The following is a 15051-nucleotide window of genomic DNA, read 5'->3' on the forward strand; positions in this document are numbered from 1 at the left end:
CCAGGTACCACATACCTTAGCTACCTACGCCACTGCCCGCGAATATGGTTCTCATCATCCCTCAGCCTGCATGAGCAAAATTATCAATCCACTTGCCTCCTGAACATGCCTTAGTCTAGTTTCCATCTACTCGTGCGCCTTACTGTGACAATCTGTAAGTCACTTTCCTTCACGCTTGAAAATTAGCTTCGTTGAAAGGGCTGCGTGCATTCATGCCTTGTAGCGCTCAGCTAGTAGTAACAATAAAGAATGAGCTTTGCTAAATAGGTCTAAGTTGGAAACCTGGGCTTCGATCGTCCTGAGTCAGTCCATTGGCGGATCAATTAGGGGGCTAAGGGGTCTATAGATCTCCCCTTGGATATCCAACTTACACTAGATAATAGACTAGATAGATAGAATGGTAATTTAGTTCGGACCCCCACTACTGATGGGAGGTTACCCCCTAATTAGCCCCCCCCTTGTCCCTATCCTGGATCCGCCACTGACAATGAGTCAGTCCGTCCTAAGCATCTAACGCAATGATGCATTCCCCTCAATCACCCCCGAGACAAATTGCTCCTCTCTGGACACATTTAACCAAGCGGCACTCGCACGGGATACTGAATCACGAATGCACGCACTGGATACAGCTGTAGCCCATTGCAATTTTTTTTATTACCTCATATGGAATATTGGTTACCTCAACGTATTTTTTACGTACTGAGACTCCACCCCACATAGAGAAAAACACGTAGAGAAAACACTAAGTAAACAGAATGTCTGGGCTACAACGGTACACCGCGCGCGTGCCGTGGGAGAAACAAATTTAAGGTATTCTATGTACTATTGCATGGAGCAAAGGTTATCTCCCCCATCTACAGTGGTAAGTTACCGGAGATGATTTCTGATAGCAGAGCTCTTACGTATACGCTTGTAACTAGGAAACCTTTTCCACAGTCCGATAGTCTGGTTAGTAGAGTAACAAAGGTTTCTAGCTCCCGTAAAAGGTTACCGCCTCTTCTGTCAGCCGCACACGCCGAGGAAATCGAAATGTTTCAACTCTAAATACGTTTTTAAAAAGCTTGTATTATCCTGAGAAGAAAGATTATAAAATAGATTACATTCGTACACGTTTTTGAATTGATAGGCAAAACATTTAAGGGATTGCATGCCCTAGTGAATATTTATGAAAGCAGATGATCCGCATGCTGATAAAATAAAAAGTTTTCCGAGACGATAATGAAGAACTTCCAAAAATAAATAAAAATGAGGCAAAGGGTATATCTCAAGGTATCATCGTATCGTAGGCGGAGAGCAATGAAAATTTAAAGTATAAATTTCATTATTTAGGTATGAAGTTGGAGGGGCATATACATTAGGGTATTAAAACGAGAGAAATAAAAGAGGAATTGTTCACCAACGGGACAAAGTTGACAAAAAGAACCTAGATAAGAACGTAAATCGTAAGCAAGTGAGATCCGAAAACACAATCCAGGTTATTGAGATGGAAAGTGCATGGAAAAGTAGATGACGATGAATGCGATAAATTCTAATTAAACGAAGCTTGTACTAAGGAGCAAGGACCTGCAAAAACTCTTGAAAGACGATAGCCTATGGCTGGGAGCATTTATTCTGAGCCTCTTCTCAATAAAAATAAATTATTTCAACTAGAAGACAATTCCTCATTGCCGCCATACGTCCATTACTTACTATGTTTACACAGCCAATGGAATTTGGGTACTCACTAACCTTAGGCTGAGCTGTTAGAACGTCTTGACTTCCTCATCATGTTCAAAAATGCTGTAGATTTCCCCATGCCAATATTATCCGATAGCATTCTAAAGTTTTTCCGCCATCTCTTCCCTCATTCCAGTGCCGACGCAACGTAGCTGTGATCTGTAACAATTAAAATTGCGCGTTTTTGGGTAATCGGTGTTCATTTGTTCGTATTGAATAGCGCTCACTTGAAAAAACTTTTGTTGTTGCTGAACACTTCTGAATTAATTCGCGCGGTCCTTAACACTATGGCATCGTTGGTGCTTCCCATGAGAAATTCAAGAAATTTTTGTTCAACCAGAGGTACAAACGGTACGTAAGCCCTCTGTTGGTGCCATTTTAATGCTCCTTCTGTAATGCGTTGTATCAGATGAATTTGCATGCATAAACGTATTCTTATCAAGGATCGTTATTGCCTAAACTTTCATCCAATGGTTTTGTATTTGTGATCCTATTTTTATGGCACTTTAATTTAATTATGATTCCTGTGCACGGAAGTTGTCAGTATGGAAGAGTACGACTTTGTGGAGAGTTTACGACCCAAGACGGACGAAAATCTTAGAAAGGAAAGAAATTCCGCCGCTCGAAGTTCAAGAATCCCATTTGAGGTTGACGAGTCATTTGTTGAGTCATTCAAGAGAGAACTTATTCTAATGAGGATGAAATACCCCTTCCTGACCGACTCGCAAGTTCAGGGTCGAACTCTCGACAAATTTTGTATACCCAACTTGATGGGAAAACCTTACAAGTAGGTCCATACATCTCATACTTTTACAAGGATATATTTCTGCTTATTTTTCGGTTCTAATGATGTTTATTTTTTAGGAAAAATAAGTACGGAAATATCACTATGTGTTCCGTGCAGAGTGCCGTACTGTCAGCCAAAAAGTCATTTAGCGAAAGAAAATTTTCTTCATCCCGAAAACATATTGAAACTAAAAGAAGGCATACTATTGGTGGAAGCTACTTTCCAATTGATATAACTTTCAATAAGATGAACGGCAGAAGAAGCTCCAAGGCTTGTAGGAAGTTATTCAAAACTTATACCCTATATTCTGATGAAATGGATACTGATGACTACAGCATTCAAGATTCTAGTAATGACGATAGTGGATTGGAAGACTTTTCTCCTGACGAACACAGCCAATCGTTAGAGCACCAGTTCAGGAAGAAACCTCCTACGGGAATGAAAAACATTAAAACATATTTGAAACTGAAACACCCTACTCCAAGTAGGCATGGTACACCAAGGAAAGCAAACAATTGCAAGAATATGAAAAATGCTAGCAATAAAGTGCAGCCCATAAGCGATAAAATAATTGCGGGTATTGAAGGAAACTACATCAGTGATAGGTCAGAGAGGTCTGAAAAGGAAATAAATAAGTCAACTGAACCACCAATGAGTATCATGACATCAGATTATGATGGAGATACAATTGGAAGTTCGGTAGACATAATAGAAGAAACTCCTACAGACGAGAGGCAGATAATGAAACATGAATGTTCACAGCAGAATCTGAAAAAGATTAGTAGCACAGTTATGCCTATGAACAAAAAATCATTAGAGATACATAAAGGAAAAACCTGTGATATATTTGAAACAAATGAAATTAATAAGATTACCAAGCCATCAAAGAGTGCTGTAACATTAGACTCTGGAAAAGGTTCTTTACGAAGTCCTATTGGCATTATTGATGAAACTCAATCTACAGATGAGATGCATGCATTCCATCATGAAAGTTCAGAACAGAGTTCCAGCTTCACTTATATTTCAGAAACTATAGGGATGAGGAGAAAATCTCCCTGTTCCACTTCTTCAGATATAAAATTTGTTCAGAGAAGAAAGAAAGCTAGCATTTCTTATTCCGAACTGAGAACAAATTCACACTCATGTGATGGCAGAATCAAGCAATCTATTTCCCATGTTTCTGAGGAATACATGGAAACTTTTTCCGAGCACAATTCAGGCTCTATTACTAATAGTATGGAATTCAACTCTGGCTTTTTATGTGGAGTAAAATGCATGAAAACTTCAAAAGTGAACGTTCCACAGTTGAAATTAAATCTGTCGGTGAGTATCTTACTACTTTGATCTTTCTTTCCTTCCTAACATTCAAGTAAAGATTCAGGTGGCAACTTACCTTGGATGTGGAAGTAGTTTCTTCTTCTACATCTGTTCTATTAAGATTTGCTGACTTCCTTTTCATTGTATTAAGAGAAAATTCTGCCAAAATCAGAAAGTTTAGTTTTGTATTGTTCATTGCCTTCCTCCCTATCATAATTTTTGGTGCTTGGTAAGCTGTTTCCCCTATTTTTTTCCTGAAAGCCAAACAGCAAAGTTTACTTTGCCAGGGTTATGGGTGTGGCTTGGATTTACACTAAGTCCACCTTATTGGCACATCCATCCATTGTCTTGCTCTATACAGCAATTGGGAAGGTCATGAATCAACAATGTACATGTCTTAGAGCTGTTGTCTCTCTTGGCTACACCCTATAGCTTAGGGAAGGCAAGTTGCCTACAAGCATAGAAATTAAAATGATTTAAACAGTACCAGTAAGGAATATGGATGTCCTTCTGTCTGTCTGGCATATTGGTTTGTGTTCAAGGTGTAAATTTTTCTTTTCTTACCTCACCCAAAATGTCTTATTCAGCATTTTATCCTTGCATTTCACCTTTTATATTCCTCATACACAAATAACATTCTTGAATTCTAATGAGGGTGAAATTAATTTCACCCTCATTCCGTCATGGTTTACATTTCCACACCACACAATAGTGGTGTAGCCAGGTGGGGGGGTCTGGACCCCTCCCCCCCCCCCCCTCGAAATATAAAAAAAATCATTTTCCTTCATAAAAGAAACAAAATATTGAAAAATCGTGAATTTAAAAAATGAAGTTTTTTTATTATGAAAAGTGTTATAATTAGTTTAAAACCCTTTACTTAGAACCCTACTTTTCAAAAATGTCCTCCCTTAGTTTTGTACCCCCCCCCCCCCGAATGAAATTCCTGACTACGCCACTGCACACAATTCTATGCTCCTCATATCAGTTATTTTTTAAGCAATTTATTGCAGTCCTATTCAAGGTAGTACTTGATATGGAATGAAAATTTGTAAAAAAAAAATTAAACCATTGGACTGAAGGAGGAAGGCATTCCATCCATCAAATTTTTGATGCCGAATTATTTTCTGGTTTATGAATTGAATTTAGTATCAACAAAAACTCTCAAAGCTGTTAAAAGGAAAATATTGGTGTATATTAATTAGTGCTGAAGGTGAAGGCTAATCTAGGACCCTGAAAACCAAAATGATTTTGGTGAGGTATTATATTATTTTTATCATCCATTCTATGCTTCTTAGACATTGGGGAAAACAATATTTAGCCTAATTTTCTAAACAGTAGGGTCTAAGCAGTAGTCTCATGCATGTATAAGGGTCAGTGAAGGATCCAGATAGGGTGATATAATTAAGGGAAAAGTGTTTCCAATAGAGAATTGACCAAAGAGAACGATGGTTGACAGATTGCCCATTCGATCATCGCATAGAAATTGCATGTTTTCTCCAGATCTCTTTTACAACAATCCAGATGGTGTGATAGTATGTACTTAATCAAACAATCATCATAAAATGGCATATAAGTGTGATTACGTGCATGAAAAATCCACAGAGAAAAAGTCATTCACCTTGACTGGGATTCGAACTCGAATCCCCCGATTTCCAGTCAAGTGCTTCAGCCAGTTAAGCTACCGAGGCATCATTCCTTCCTGTAGAAATTTATGGACACTACTGGGCAAGGATTTTTTTTGCACAATTTGTGGATTGCTGGTGGCTCCTATAAAGTTATCACCATGGATAGTCCCAGTGTACTTAAACTAATGATTATGTACAGTAAAGTACCAACCTATAACAAATCAAGAGAAATCAAAATGTAATAACAAATTATAATAATCATGGAGACCCCCTGAATGACATGTTGAATTGTTTGTGTGATAGATAATAATAACAATGGCATACCTACTTATAGATCAGGGTGTAGGAAATTAATACAAATTGCTTTTTACTGGATGGTTTTCTTGATTTATTTGTCATGTTTCCTGACATGCTAAATCTTTCCAGACTTAATAAAATTCTATGACTCTTCCTAATTGTCCAAATTTTCCAGTAGAGTAGCCATTCTATATAGAGAGATATGGGGTAATGAGTATGGGGATATAATTAGATGAGTGGAAACTTTTATGTGGAAGAAGTAGGAGGACAAAAGGCTTGAGGTATTTAGATTAGGTTGTGAGGGACAAAGGAGAAGTTCAGATGGATGTAGAGGAAAATAAACAAGGAAGTGTGTCATACATGGTGGGTTGAAATAAAAAGGAGGCAATATATTTCGATGGATCATGTGCTGAATGAAGAATAAGAGAATACTGAAGACATTGATGTATCATTGATATATATTAAAATAGGGTAGGATGTAAAGGCCGTTTTATACATGCAATTGCACAGGTTAGGACTGCATTAATTTCTCACTATGGTGTGCAATTGCATGAATACAATTAGAACATGGGCTAATTTGCCATCTCATGCTCATGCATTCTCGTATGCATAGGTGGATTTAGGGGGGTCACAGGCACTTAAAAAATAGACAGATTTTGAATACTACGGTTATCATGACTTTGGTTTTATTTTGTGTGTTACGGAGCCTCAATCGTATAATTCAATATTAATAACTTTCATATCAAAATAAAGAGAATGTTTTCTACTGTACGAAATTGTTGTATCTTATTTTTAATCTCAAATATGAGAAGACCTGTCAGACCCTTGTGCCACCCCTCAGAAAAAAATCCTGGATCCGCCCCTGCTCATATGCTTTCTAGCAAGTCACTGCTCTACACAAGGCAATTGACTACACCTTGGTACACTCCTCAGATTGTGCAATGTCCTGTTTAAAACAGCAGTTAAGCCCATTGGAATAGAGAAGACAGTACAGCTTTAGGATTAGGTTAATGGAGGTGGGCCCTGTCAAGCTGATGTGAGATATACCTACATATTGTCAGAGAGTGAGAATATTTTGGTCTTAAGGTCAAAATTGGCCATTTGGATACCAATTAAAACTACCTGACTTAATGTGTCTTGCGCAGAGGTGTCACAGTGCAGAACACACTACTGAAATTTGGAGGTGAGGAGGCTTTTCAAAATGTATATTAGAGGGCATATACAAAAGCAATACAATAAATTATTTTATTGTAAAAATATCAACAGAAGTGCAAGAAGAGAGGTTAATAACATCTTACTGGAATATTCAGAAAAAGAGAGGTGTTAAATGTTTCAAGACACTTGGCCTCTCACAGACCAATACAGTACATATTTCAGGAGCCTCAGGTGATCAAGGGAGTAACAACCCACTTCTTTGCGAACAGCCGAGGTGGCACATGGCAGTGGGTCTATGAAGCACTCAGCATTAATTTATTATGGACTAACAGTTCATTGACAGTAATTATCAATTATGTACCATATAAGTGATTCATCAACAACATTGAAGTAGAAGAAGCACTAAGTTAATGAGTATAAAATTATTATATAGCTACTTGATTTTAAGTTACATAAGAGGTTGGTCTGAGGTATTCAGGGATCCAGGGATCCACCCCCGGAAAATTCTAGGAAAATGCATGCCCAGAAATGAATTTTGACGCTATTCTGGCTCTTATAGACTCGATAAAAGTTTATGAAAGTCTGTAATTTTTTAAGAAAAATACCATGAAAAATTAACCATTTCATGGCTTATAAAATTAAAAAATGCATTATGGTTCTATCATCTATATAGAGAATTTTTTCCTTGATACTGCACTGAAATCTATAAAACCTCCAAAATAACCTTTTCGAATAACCCTTTCAATACAGCATCAGGTTCTCTTATATCTTCTGACACCTTTAATAATTTTTATAAATTTTTTTTTCAGTGAGTAAGTTGTAAATAAAAAAACTAATGAAATGCAGAAGTTTATAATCGCAAAAAAAACTTTGGCATTAGTAATCTTATGAGTATTTTTCATTGCACCTTTCAAATACTTACACTTCACGATGGAATGCAGAAGTTTATAATTTCAAAAAAAAACTTTGGCTTTAGTAACCCTATGAGTATTTTTTATTGCACCTTTCAAATACTTACACTTCACGATGGATGTGAGCATTGTGGGGGGTCACTAAACTCAGGGCCCTCAGCGATTGCAGACCTGGCCAGACTGCCCCTTGTTACACCGTTTTACTTTCATACAATTTTACAGTTAGTACCAACAAGAATTTTAATACATTTATTTGAGAGTTTCTAACTAGTTTTAAAAATTTCATAAAACATTTAATCATTTTAAATCAAAGTGTAGCTGTGTTTTAGCTTAATAACTCCACAAAAAAGAATTTCACGTAGAGGAGGGCAGTTGATTTTCTGGAAATTTCTGTTCAAGGATGCATTTTACTTGAAGATTACGAGGGAGGGAATGACAAAATAGAGGACCATCTGTTTAGCACGAGGAGGATTGGCACTCCTGCTTAAGTGGCATTTTATTCATAGTAATACTCTATTATTAAAAATAGGAAACTAAATTAATAATAGCAGTAAAAATATATTACCATCCATAACTTATAAAATATAGCACTAAATATTCTGAGTCTATCATCCAGATATCACATCATGCTGGTTGACTTTGAGAGAGATCAGTTTTGTCTCCCGTCCTTGAGTCTTCCTCAGATTGAGTCATAAGGTGTTGCGTTCTAGCCGGAGAGATGGGAGCTGCCGTTTGCTGATTTCGCAGCCCTTTTTTCCTAAGAGTCAGTGGTTGCAATGCTCTTTTCCACTCTGAAGACACATTATATTCATCCTCTAAATTAAAATAATTAGGATTCCTTGTGATTTTGGTAGCTTACCATATCAGCCTTGGTAAATACTTATTTTTTTGCCAAAATTAGTGTGGAAATAAGCGCTAAAATTACCAACCATTAGCAAACAAGAGGGCATAGAAAACATCTTGTGAAGCTGCTATATAAACTGACAAGAATGCAATGCAATGCAATGCATGCATTTTAGTCAGTTTATGTAGCAGCTTCACAAGATGTTTTCTCCGTATACATTATACCTATCTACTCTACCAGAGAATGTCTCGTGGACAACTGACGAAACTTTACTCAAAGTCAACCCATGTGACAGGATATTTGAAAGATGAATTCTTGACACCACACACAATGGAAATCTCCGTCATAAAAACTAAGTACTGTCTTCCCTTGTTTCCTAAGTATTTAATAACTATTCACTTAATTTAAGGTAACAACCACCGTATTAATCCCAAGTACCTATTGAAAAAATTAACTCCTTTTATTGGCAGGTTTGTTCTGAGGATTCAGGACCAGGTTCTGCAAACCATGAAAAACAATTGAGAGCCATAAGCTCTGCTGTTGCTAAAGGAAAATACAAAAAGTGTAGTGAAAGTATGCCCTATGTTGATGAAGCTTTACAGAATGCTCTCTCTGAGAATAATCTTGAGTCTGATGAGAGTCCAATGAGTGAGATGGAGGAAGAAGAAGATGATCGTAAATCATCACAGAGCAGTTATAGCAATAGAAAAACCTCCTGTAGCTCAATGGATAGCTACCCTATGCAGCACAACGGCAGATTTTCACCCTACATATTTCAAGTTTGTATAAAAGTCAATTGCTTCATAAAAATTTCTGGATTAGGATTGACTTTCATGAGTGGAGAAATGACGTGTCAATGACATGTGGATTCTGCTGGATATATTTTGTTTTCTATGTTTCATATGTAGAGAACTTCAAAATAATAGTTAAAATGACTGAGTTTTACATAAAATTGTCAGATAGATTACAAAGTATTCAATGAAGCAGCTGAAATTTGACTGCATGCTTTAACAAATCACAATAATTTATTAATTATTCATTTTCATTAATCCAACAAAAAAATATTGTAAGAAAAATGGTACTGTTAGAGTTGAAAACCTTTCGAGCCCTGGCAGAATCGTATTGATTGCCTCCTCCACCACAGTGACAGGGGTTTAAAAATTTATGATGGCTTTCCTTCATCACAGCTACATTCCAGTCCAGGATCTGCAAGTGTGAGCTCAGATGGAGAGTATAACATTGGAACACCAAATCTACAAGGCCATGCAATAAATGAGGAATTTGGTAACCTCAGAGAAAATTCATCGCCTCTGCAAGCTGGCATTCGGCACACACCTAGATATGGCTCATACCAATCACCTCCTTCATGGAGTACACAAGAAAGTACTCAGTTGTCTCAAAGCATGGCTCAACTCACAACTCAAGCAGAAATGAGAACAGTAAGACTTATAGATAACAAATGCATCAAGTTTGTGGTGCAGTTATTTTCCTAATGTCTTAATGTTATTCTTCCAATATCTTACTCCAGGGTGGTAGTGGAGAGATCAATGATGGATATTTTCTGGCTAATTTATTTGATGACTATACCAGCCAATCAGTGAGGCGAACCTTAAGGTATGGTGTTATATTTGAGCTTTTGATAGATTTTGTCTGCAATTTCATGCTACTCTGAGATGAGGGAATCAGTGGAAAAATACTTGCAGGTCATCATTCGGACCACAGACATCAAGTCAGGAAGATGATGGTGTTTTAGATGTGGAATGATTGAAGCTAAGAATGAAGGATGAAGAAATAATATTTATTTTTTACAAGGATAAAGGGAAAGCACCCAATCCTTTAAATTTGAGTGCAATAAGACACCAAGTCAAATTTTAAATCTATCGTTAAATTTATTAGAAGAAAATAAATCAAAAACTGTATTTGTACTTTTTAAATAAACACACTTAACATTATAATACAAGGTCATTTTTTGGATGATCCAAACCCAGAGAAGCCCATGATAGCAGACAGTTCAGGATCTTGGTCAGCTCCTCCATCCACCTCATCCAACTTGCGTTTCTTTTCTTTCCTCTTTTCTTTGCGGTACTCTTTCAACTTTTCCTCCTGAATTGGACCCAAAGCAAGCATGGAATTTCTTTAAATACATATTTACAATTAAATCATTTACATTGATTACAATAATAATCATTAAATAACATGACATTTTCCGCAATAGGGTGGTTTCCTATTTTTATTAGTTGCTTAAATCGAAATATTATTACTCCTAGTGTACGTATTTCTCATTTTTAGAATTTCTAAGTGAAGATATCTCTTTTTCACGATTAAATGAAAAGTGAAAATTTTCGAACTCACAAAAACACGACGGCTAAGTATGAATGATGGGAAAAGCCTGTGTGACATCATTCTGGTTCCGGTTACCGTTGTGTGAGGCCACCTTGGTGCGAGGCTATGAGCGCCGATACAATGCAGGCTGCTAGCAGGTAGCACTTGGCTTAAACAAGGATTGTTAATACCCTATCAAACGAAGGAAACTCTCCGATCATAGGCAATTTTAATAGGTGATTATTAAGAGATGTTTCCCTGAGCTCTATGCCTCATGGATGCATTGGTAATCTCAGACGATGTAGACTCCTGACTACTCATATAGCATCTGGGTCCGTGTGACGTCACGTGGAGTGGCATCGCATGGCCACCTATCTGGCCTTTTTCAAATGAGGTTAAAATTGACTACTCACATTCATCTAAACTGGGCTTTCTAAAACCAAATAATTTGCATATTATGAATACACTAACAGTGGGTAACGAATCACAATCAATGCCTATCGTTTTCTTTGATGAAAGAAACTACCCTATAGTCCGAGAACTATCTTTCATGTTGTGTAATTAATGAAAAAATATGCAATACAAATTTATATGGTTATGAAATGAGATGGGACATTTTTGCAATAACAAATGAGAAGTGTTCCATAAACTCTACACGTAAAATTGATCATTCACCATGACTCTTGGATGCATACAGATGGTAAGAGTTAACATAATTTTCTTCCATTTTTAGAAAAGTTAATTCATTTTAAAGATTATTCACACACAAAATAATCTTCTTAAACGTTCTAGAAATAAAATGTCTAGCACCAACTCCAAAACAAAGCCTATCATAATCAAATAACATGGAAGGAAATACCAATTCTTGAAAACATTCACATTAATGATGTCAAAAAATCTAAAACCACATCCCTTCAACAGCAGTAAAGGCAAAAATAATAACTTCCTTAACAAGGTCGACTGCAATATTAATTTTTCTCAAAACATCCAAGAGCTGCCTAAATACCAAAGGTTTTCAATTTGGCTCACAACAAAAAGCACTTAAGTTTTCACAGCATATACAATTCAAACGTATAAGTGAAATAGAAAAATCTAATGAGAGAGCCAGTAGTCATGAAATTCATAAAAAGCAACAATAGAGCCCAAAGGAGTCTCATACTAGCTTCTTCAAGTGTAGAATTAGGATGGAAGTCTCCATGTAAGATCCTTAACCGGAGAAATTGCTACGCATTAAGCAGTACTTGTAGTTCTCATTCTTTAGTACATACGTTTCAAATATTTTTTCAAATAAATACAGTATGATGTACAGGCAAAAGATTCCTTCCATGCCACGCAAACCTTATCATATTAAAAGTAAATAAACTTGGAGCACAGAATGGACACCATTAGTTAGAAGGTGAACAAAATTCTTCACTTCTTCTCCTATTTAGTAAAAAGACCACAACCTTAAATTTTACGAAAATATTTACATCAACTTAGTAATGAAGTCACCAGTATAAAATAGATATCTTATAAACAACAGCAGCCACTTTTCCTTATAGTCCAATGCAGAGGTTCCCAAACTGGGGGTCGCGGGCCGTTCGGAAAGGGGTCGCGAGATGTGCGAATAATAAAGTGAACTATGTACTTAAATTTAGACAACCATTTTTAGGGGGTCGCGGCTAAAACGTATGGGCTAAAATGGGTCGCAGAAAGAAAAAGTTTGGGAACCGCTGGTCCAATGTATTTCCTATGCACACAGTGCAAATTTCACCTATTTCAATGACCACCTCATTCTACAGACTGTGGTCCTAATAGGATTGTTCGCTCAGAGCCAAAATCACAATTCATGATAGATGATTAAAATTATCCAATAGATGGAAGAGATGGATAACCTACAAGGGACAAAATCTTCTCCCTTCAACCATTTCCAACTAGTTCTAAATAAAAAATATTTAAAAGTTTGCATCCACTTTTCATGAGTTGGAGACGTCATTAGAGACTGGTTCATTAACTCATTGAAGCAGGACCACCCGCAAGAGTGTAAACAACAACAAATCATGTGAGGCCAACACAAAGGGCTTACTGAATCTGACAGATATGTTTAAGAATAAACAAGCATGTCACAATAACATCATATCTATGAAAGGATTAAGGCTGTCACTTTTTGGTCGCCAATAGCTTGAGAAGTAGATAAAGCATTGAAAACAAAAAATATGGATCTCTTTATTTCCCAAACTATTAACACTATTGATTATAAAGAAAATTTAAGCCATCGATTGGTCAATGCTTGAGCATGTACAGGAAATTATTTAAGATTTTATCGACAAGTGAATAAAATATGGGTGTGTCGAGTTTACTTCCTACACTGTACTGGTCTTGGCTCCAGTTCTTAATTGAGTTTTTAATTTTCATTGTATAATTGTCAAAAGCTATTGATAATTGCAGTTTGGTTATTATAAGAGCTGCCTAAAATACAACAAAAAATTACCTAAAAAATAATTGGAACCAGTACATAACCTATTTATAGCATACCAATTACTCCCTCGAAAAGATTTCAAATTGAATTTTGCAAAAATTAATTTTGTGCTAAATCTTTTTGGTCACAGTTCTGACTCCATTTCTATGCTCAAGAACAGAACTGAAGATATTCAAGAATGGAAAAATTGCTTATATTTGGAATTTGAACTCGCTATGGGGAGAAAGTAGATACAATTGAATTGTAATACATCTAGGACTCACCTCCTCCCTTAATTCTTTCATTCTTTGCTCAATGTCATATTCTTTCTTTTTTTCTTCTAGCTTCTTCTTGTTCACATCAAATCTCTTTTTAACTTGATCTAGGGATGACCTTTCCACACGCATTGACATACCCAAATTCCTCTGATCTGTTGGAATAATCAAACACGGTATTTAATTCTGCTACAGAGAATGCAATGTGAATTAAGCATGTACTACTTTGTTACGTACGTTTTTTCCCATTGATATGATCCAGAAAGTTGATGGAGTCCTTAACAACACAGTCACACACATTGCAGTAATATCTGAAAAATATTTTTTTATTTATGTAAAATAGAGGATTTCAAAGGAGGACCGAGCATGTCTTAGTAATTAAGCACTTACCCTCCTGTTTGTGACGCAGGAGTATTTTTTGTTATGACTACGCTCTTCCCAAGTTTTGATTCCAAATCGACTCTGTAGTCTCGTTGACGTAAGAGATCTCTCTTTATTGGAGGTAATTTTTGTTTCGCCTTTTCTTGAGCATCTAGCTCCTCTTGTATCCTCTCTGCAGCCAAGCGCTCGTATTCGTCTCTATCCCATTTTCTTCTGTGATCCTCTGGTCTCTAAAAAGTTTTAAAAACACCACATTCAACACAAAAATTGCCTTCAAAAACCATATATTGTAAAACCTTTGATACGCGGGTGACTTAGATGTGAGATTTCAAGAGGTTAGTCTTGAGTCAACGATCCACACAATAGAATCAACACTGAATGTCATCAATTTTGGGAACCAAGAATAAAGAGTGACATTCAATCACATAGTTTACACAAAATTTCGAAGCAAATTGCAAATATTTTCGGTGTTTTTTTTTGCATAACTTGCAGGTTCGAAGTATTCCGGGAAAATTGCAGTCATTACAAATGTTAATGAGTTTCTTTACACATAAAATCAATATAAGGTAAACATGCAACAACAAATATCTTTAATGATGCATAGAGAACTAAACGTGGAAGGGAATACTTGTGATCAAGGTGTTGGTATATTATTACAAAGTTTGAGGTTAGACTACTTCATCAAAACATGCTTGTTCACTCTACTTGCCGATGTTCCAGCTCTTCCAGCCATTCTGACGTCGAATACTAAATTCACTTGCAAAATCTGGCCACTAAGTACGGGTGAACATGTATTTCTCGACTAAACCAACGTCTTTCAAAACACTTCAGGAGCTCTCCAACTCCTACCTTTCAGGCACTCCTCCACAGATTAATTTACAAGAACGAGCAAATGCATGTAAACGAACGTCTTCAATCTACGGCGGCCTAAATTTCGGTAGTTTTAGAGACAGTGAACTACGACAAACGCAGGAAAATACCAAC

At 36.5% G+C, this 15051-nt stretch overlaps 2 protein-coding genes across 2 annotated transcripts; one reads left to right on the forward strand and one right to left on the reverse strand.

Annotated features, from left to right (window-relative positions):
- The first annotated feature begins 1717 nt into the window (after positions 1–1717).
- Positions 1718–10447, forward strand: LOC124162873. Its single transcript, XM_046539567.1, has 7 exons — positions 1718–2067; positions 2254–2503; positions 2581–3826; positions 9123–9431; positions 9840–10091; positions 10181–10266; positions 10356–10447. Exons 1-7 carry the CDS (start codon positions 2004–2006, stop codon positions 10414–10416), a joined length of 2268 nt encoding a protein of 755 aa, XP_046395523.1. The 5' UTR covers positions 1718–2003; the 3' UTR covers positions 10417–10447.
- A 74-nt stretch (positions 10448–10521) lies between these two features.
- LOC124162874 (zinc finger matrin-type protein 2) lies at positions 10522–15047 on the reverse strand. Its single transcript, XM_046539568.1, has 5 exons — positions 14777–15047; positions 14077–14297; positions 13924–13997; positions 13696–13841; positions 10522–10755 (listed from the first exon to the last, which is right to left on the reverse strand). Exons 1-5 carry the CDS (start codon positions 14798–14800, stop codon positions 10615–10617), a joined length of 606 nt encoding a protein of 201 aa, XP_046395524.1. The 5' UTR covers positions 14801–15047; the 3' UTR covers positions 10522–10614.
- Positions 15048–15051: the final 4 nt, after the last annotated feature.

The sequence above is a fragment of the Ischnura elegans genome, chromosome 7, assembly GCF_921293095.1.
Source record: "Ischnura elegans chromosome 7, ioIscEleg1.1, whole genome shotgun sequence".
Taxonomy (NCBI): Eukaryota; Metazoa; Arthropoda; class Insecta; order Odonata; family Coenagrionidae; genus Ischnura; species Ischnura elegans.

Coding starts and splice junctions, on each gene's coding strand:
- LOC124162873 (XM_046539567.1), top strand. CDS start 2,004: ATGGCATCGTTGGTGCTTCCCATGAGAAATTCAAGAAATTTTTGTTCA. Junction 2,504..2,580: donor TTGATGGGAAAACCTTACAA/GTAGGTCCATAC, acceptor TTTATTTTTTAG/GAAAAATAAGTACGGAAATA. Junction 10,092..10,180: donor CTCAAGCAGAAATGAGAACA/GTAAGACTTATA, acceptor ATCTTACTCCAG/GGTGGTAGTGGAGAGATCAA.
- LOC124162874 (XM_046539568.1), bottom strand. CDS start 14,800: ATGGCTGGAAGAGCTGGAACATCG. Junction 13,998..14,076: donor CCTGCGTCACAAACAGGAGG/GTAAGTGCTTAA, acceptor AATATTTTTCAG/ATATTACTGCAATGTGTGTG. Junction 10,756..13,695: donor TGAAAGAATTAAGGGAGGAG/GTGAGTCCTAGA, acceptor GGTCCAATTCAG/GAGGAAAAGTTGAAAGAGTA.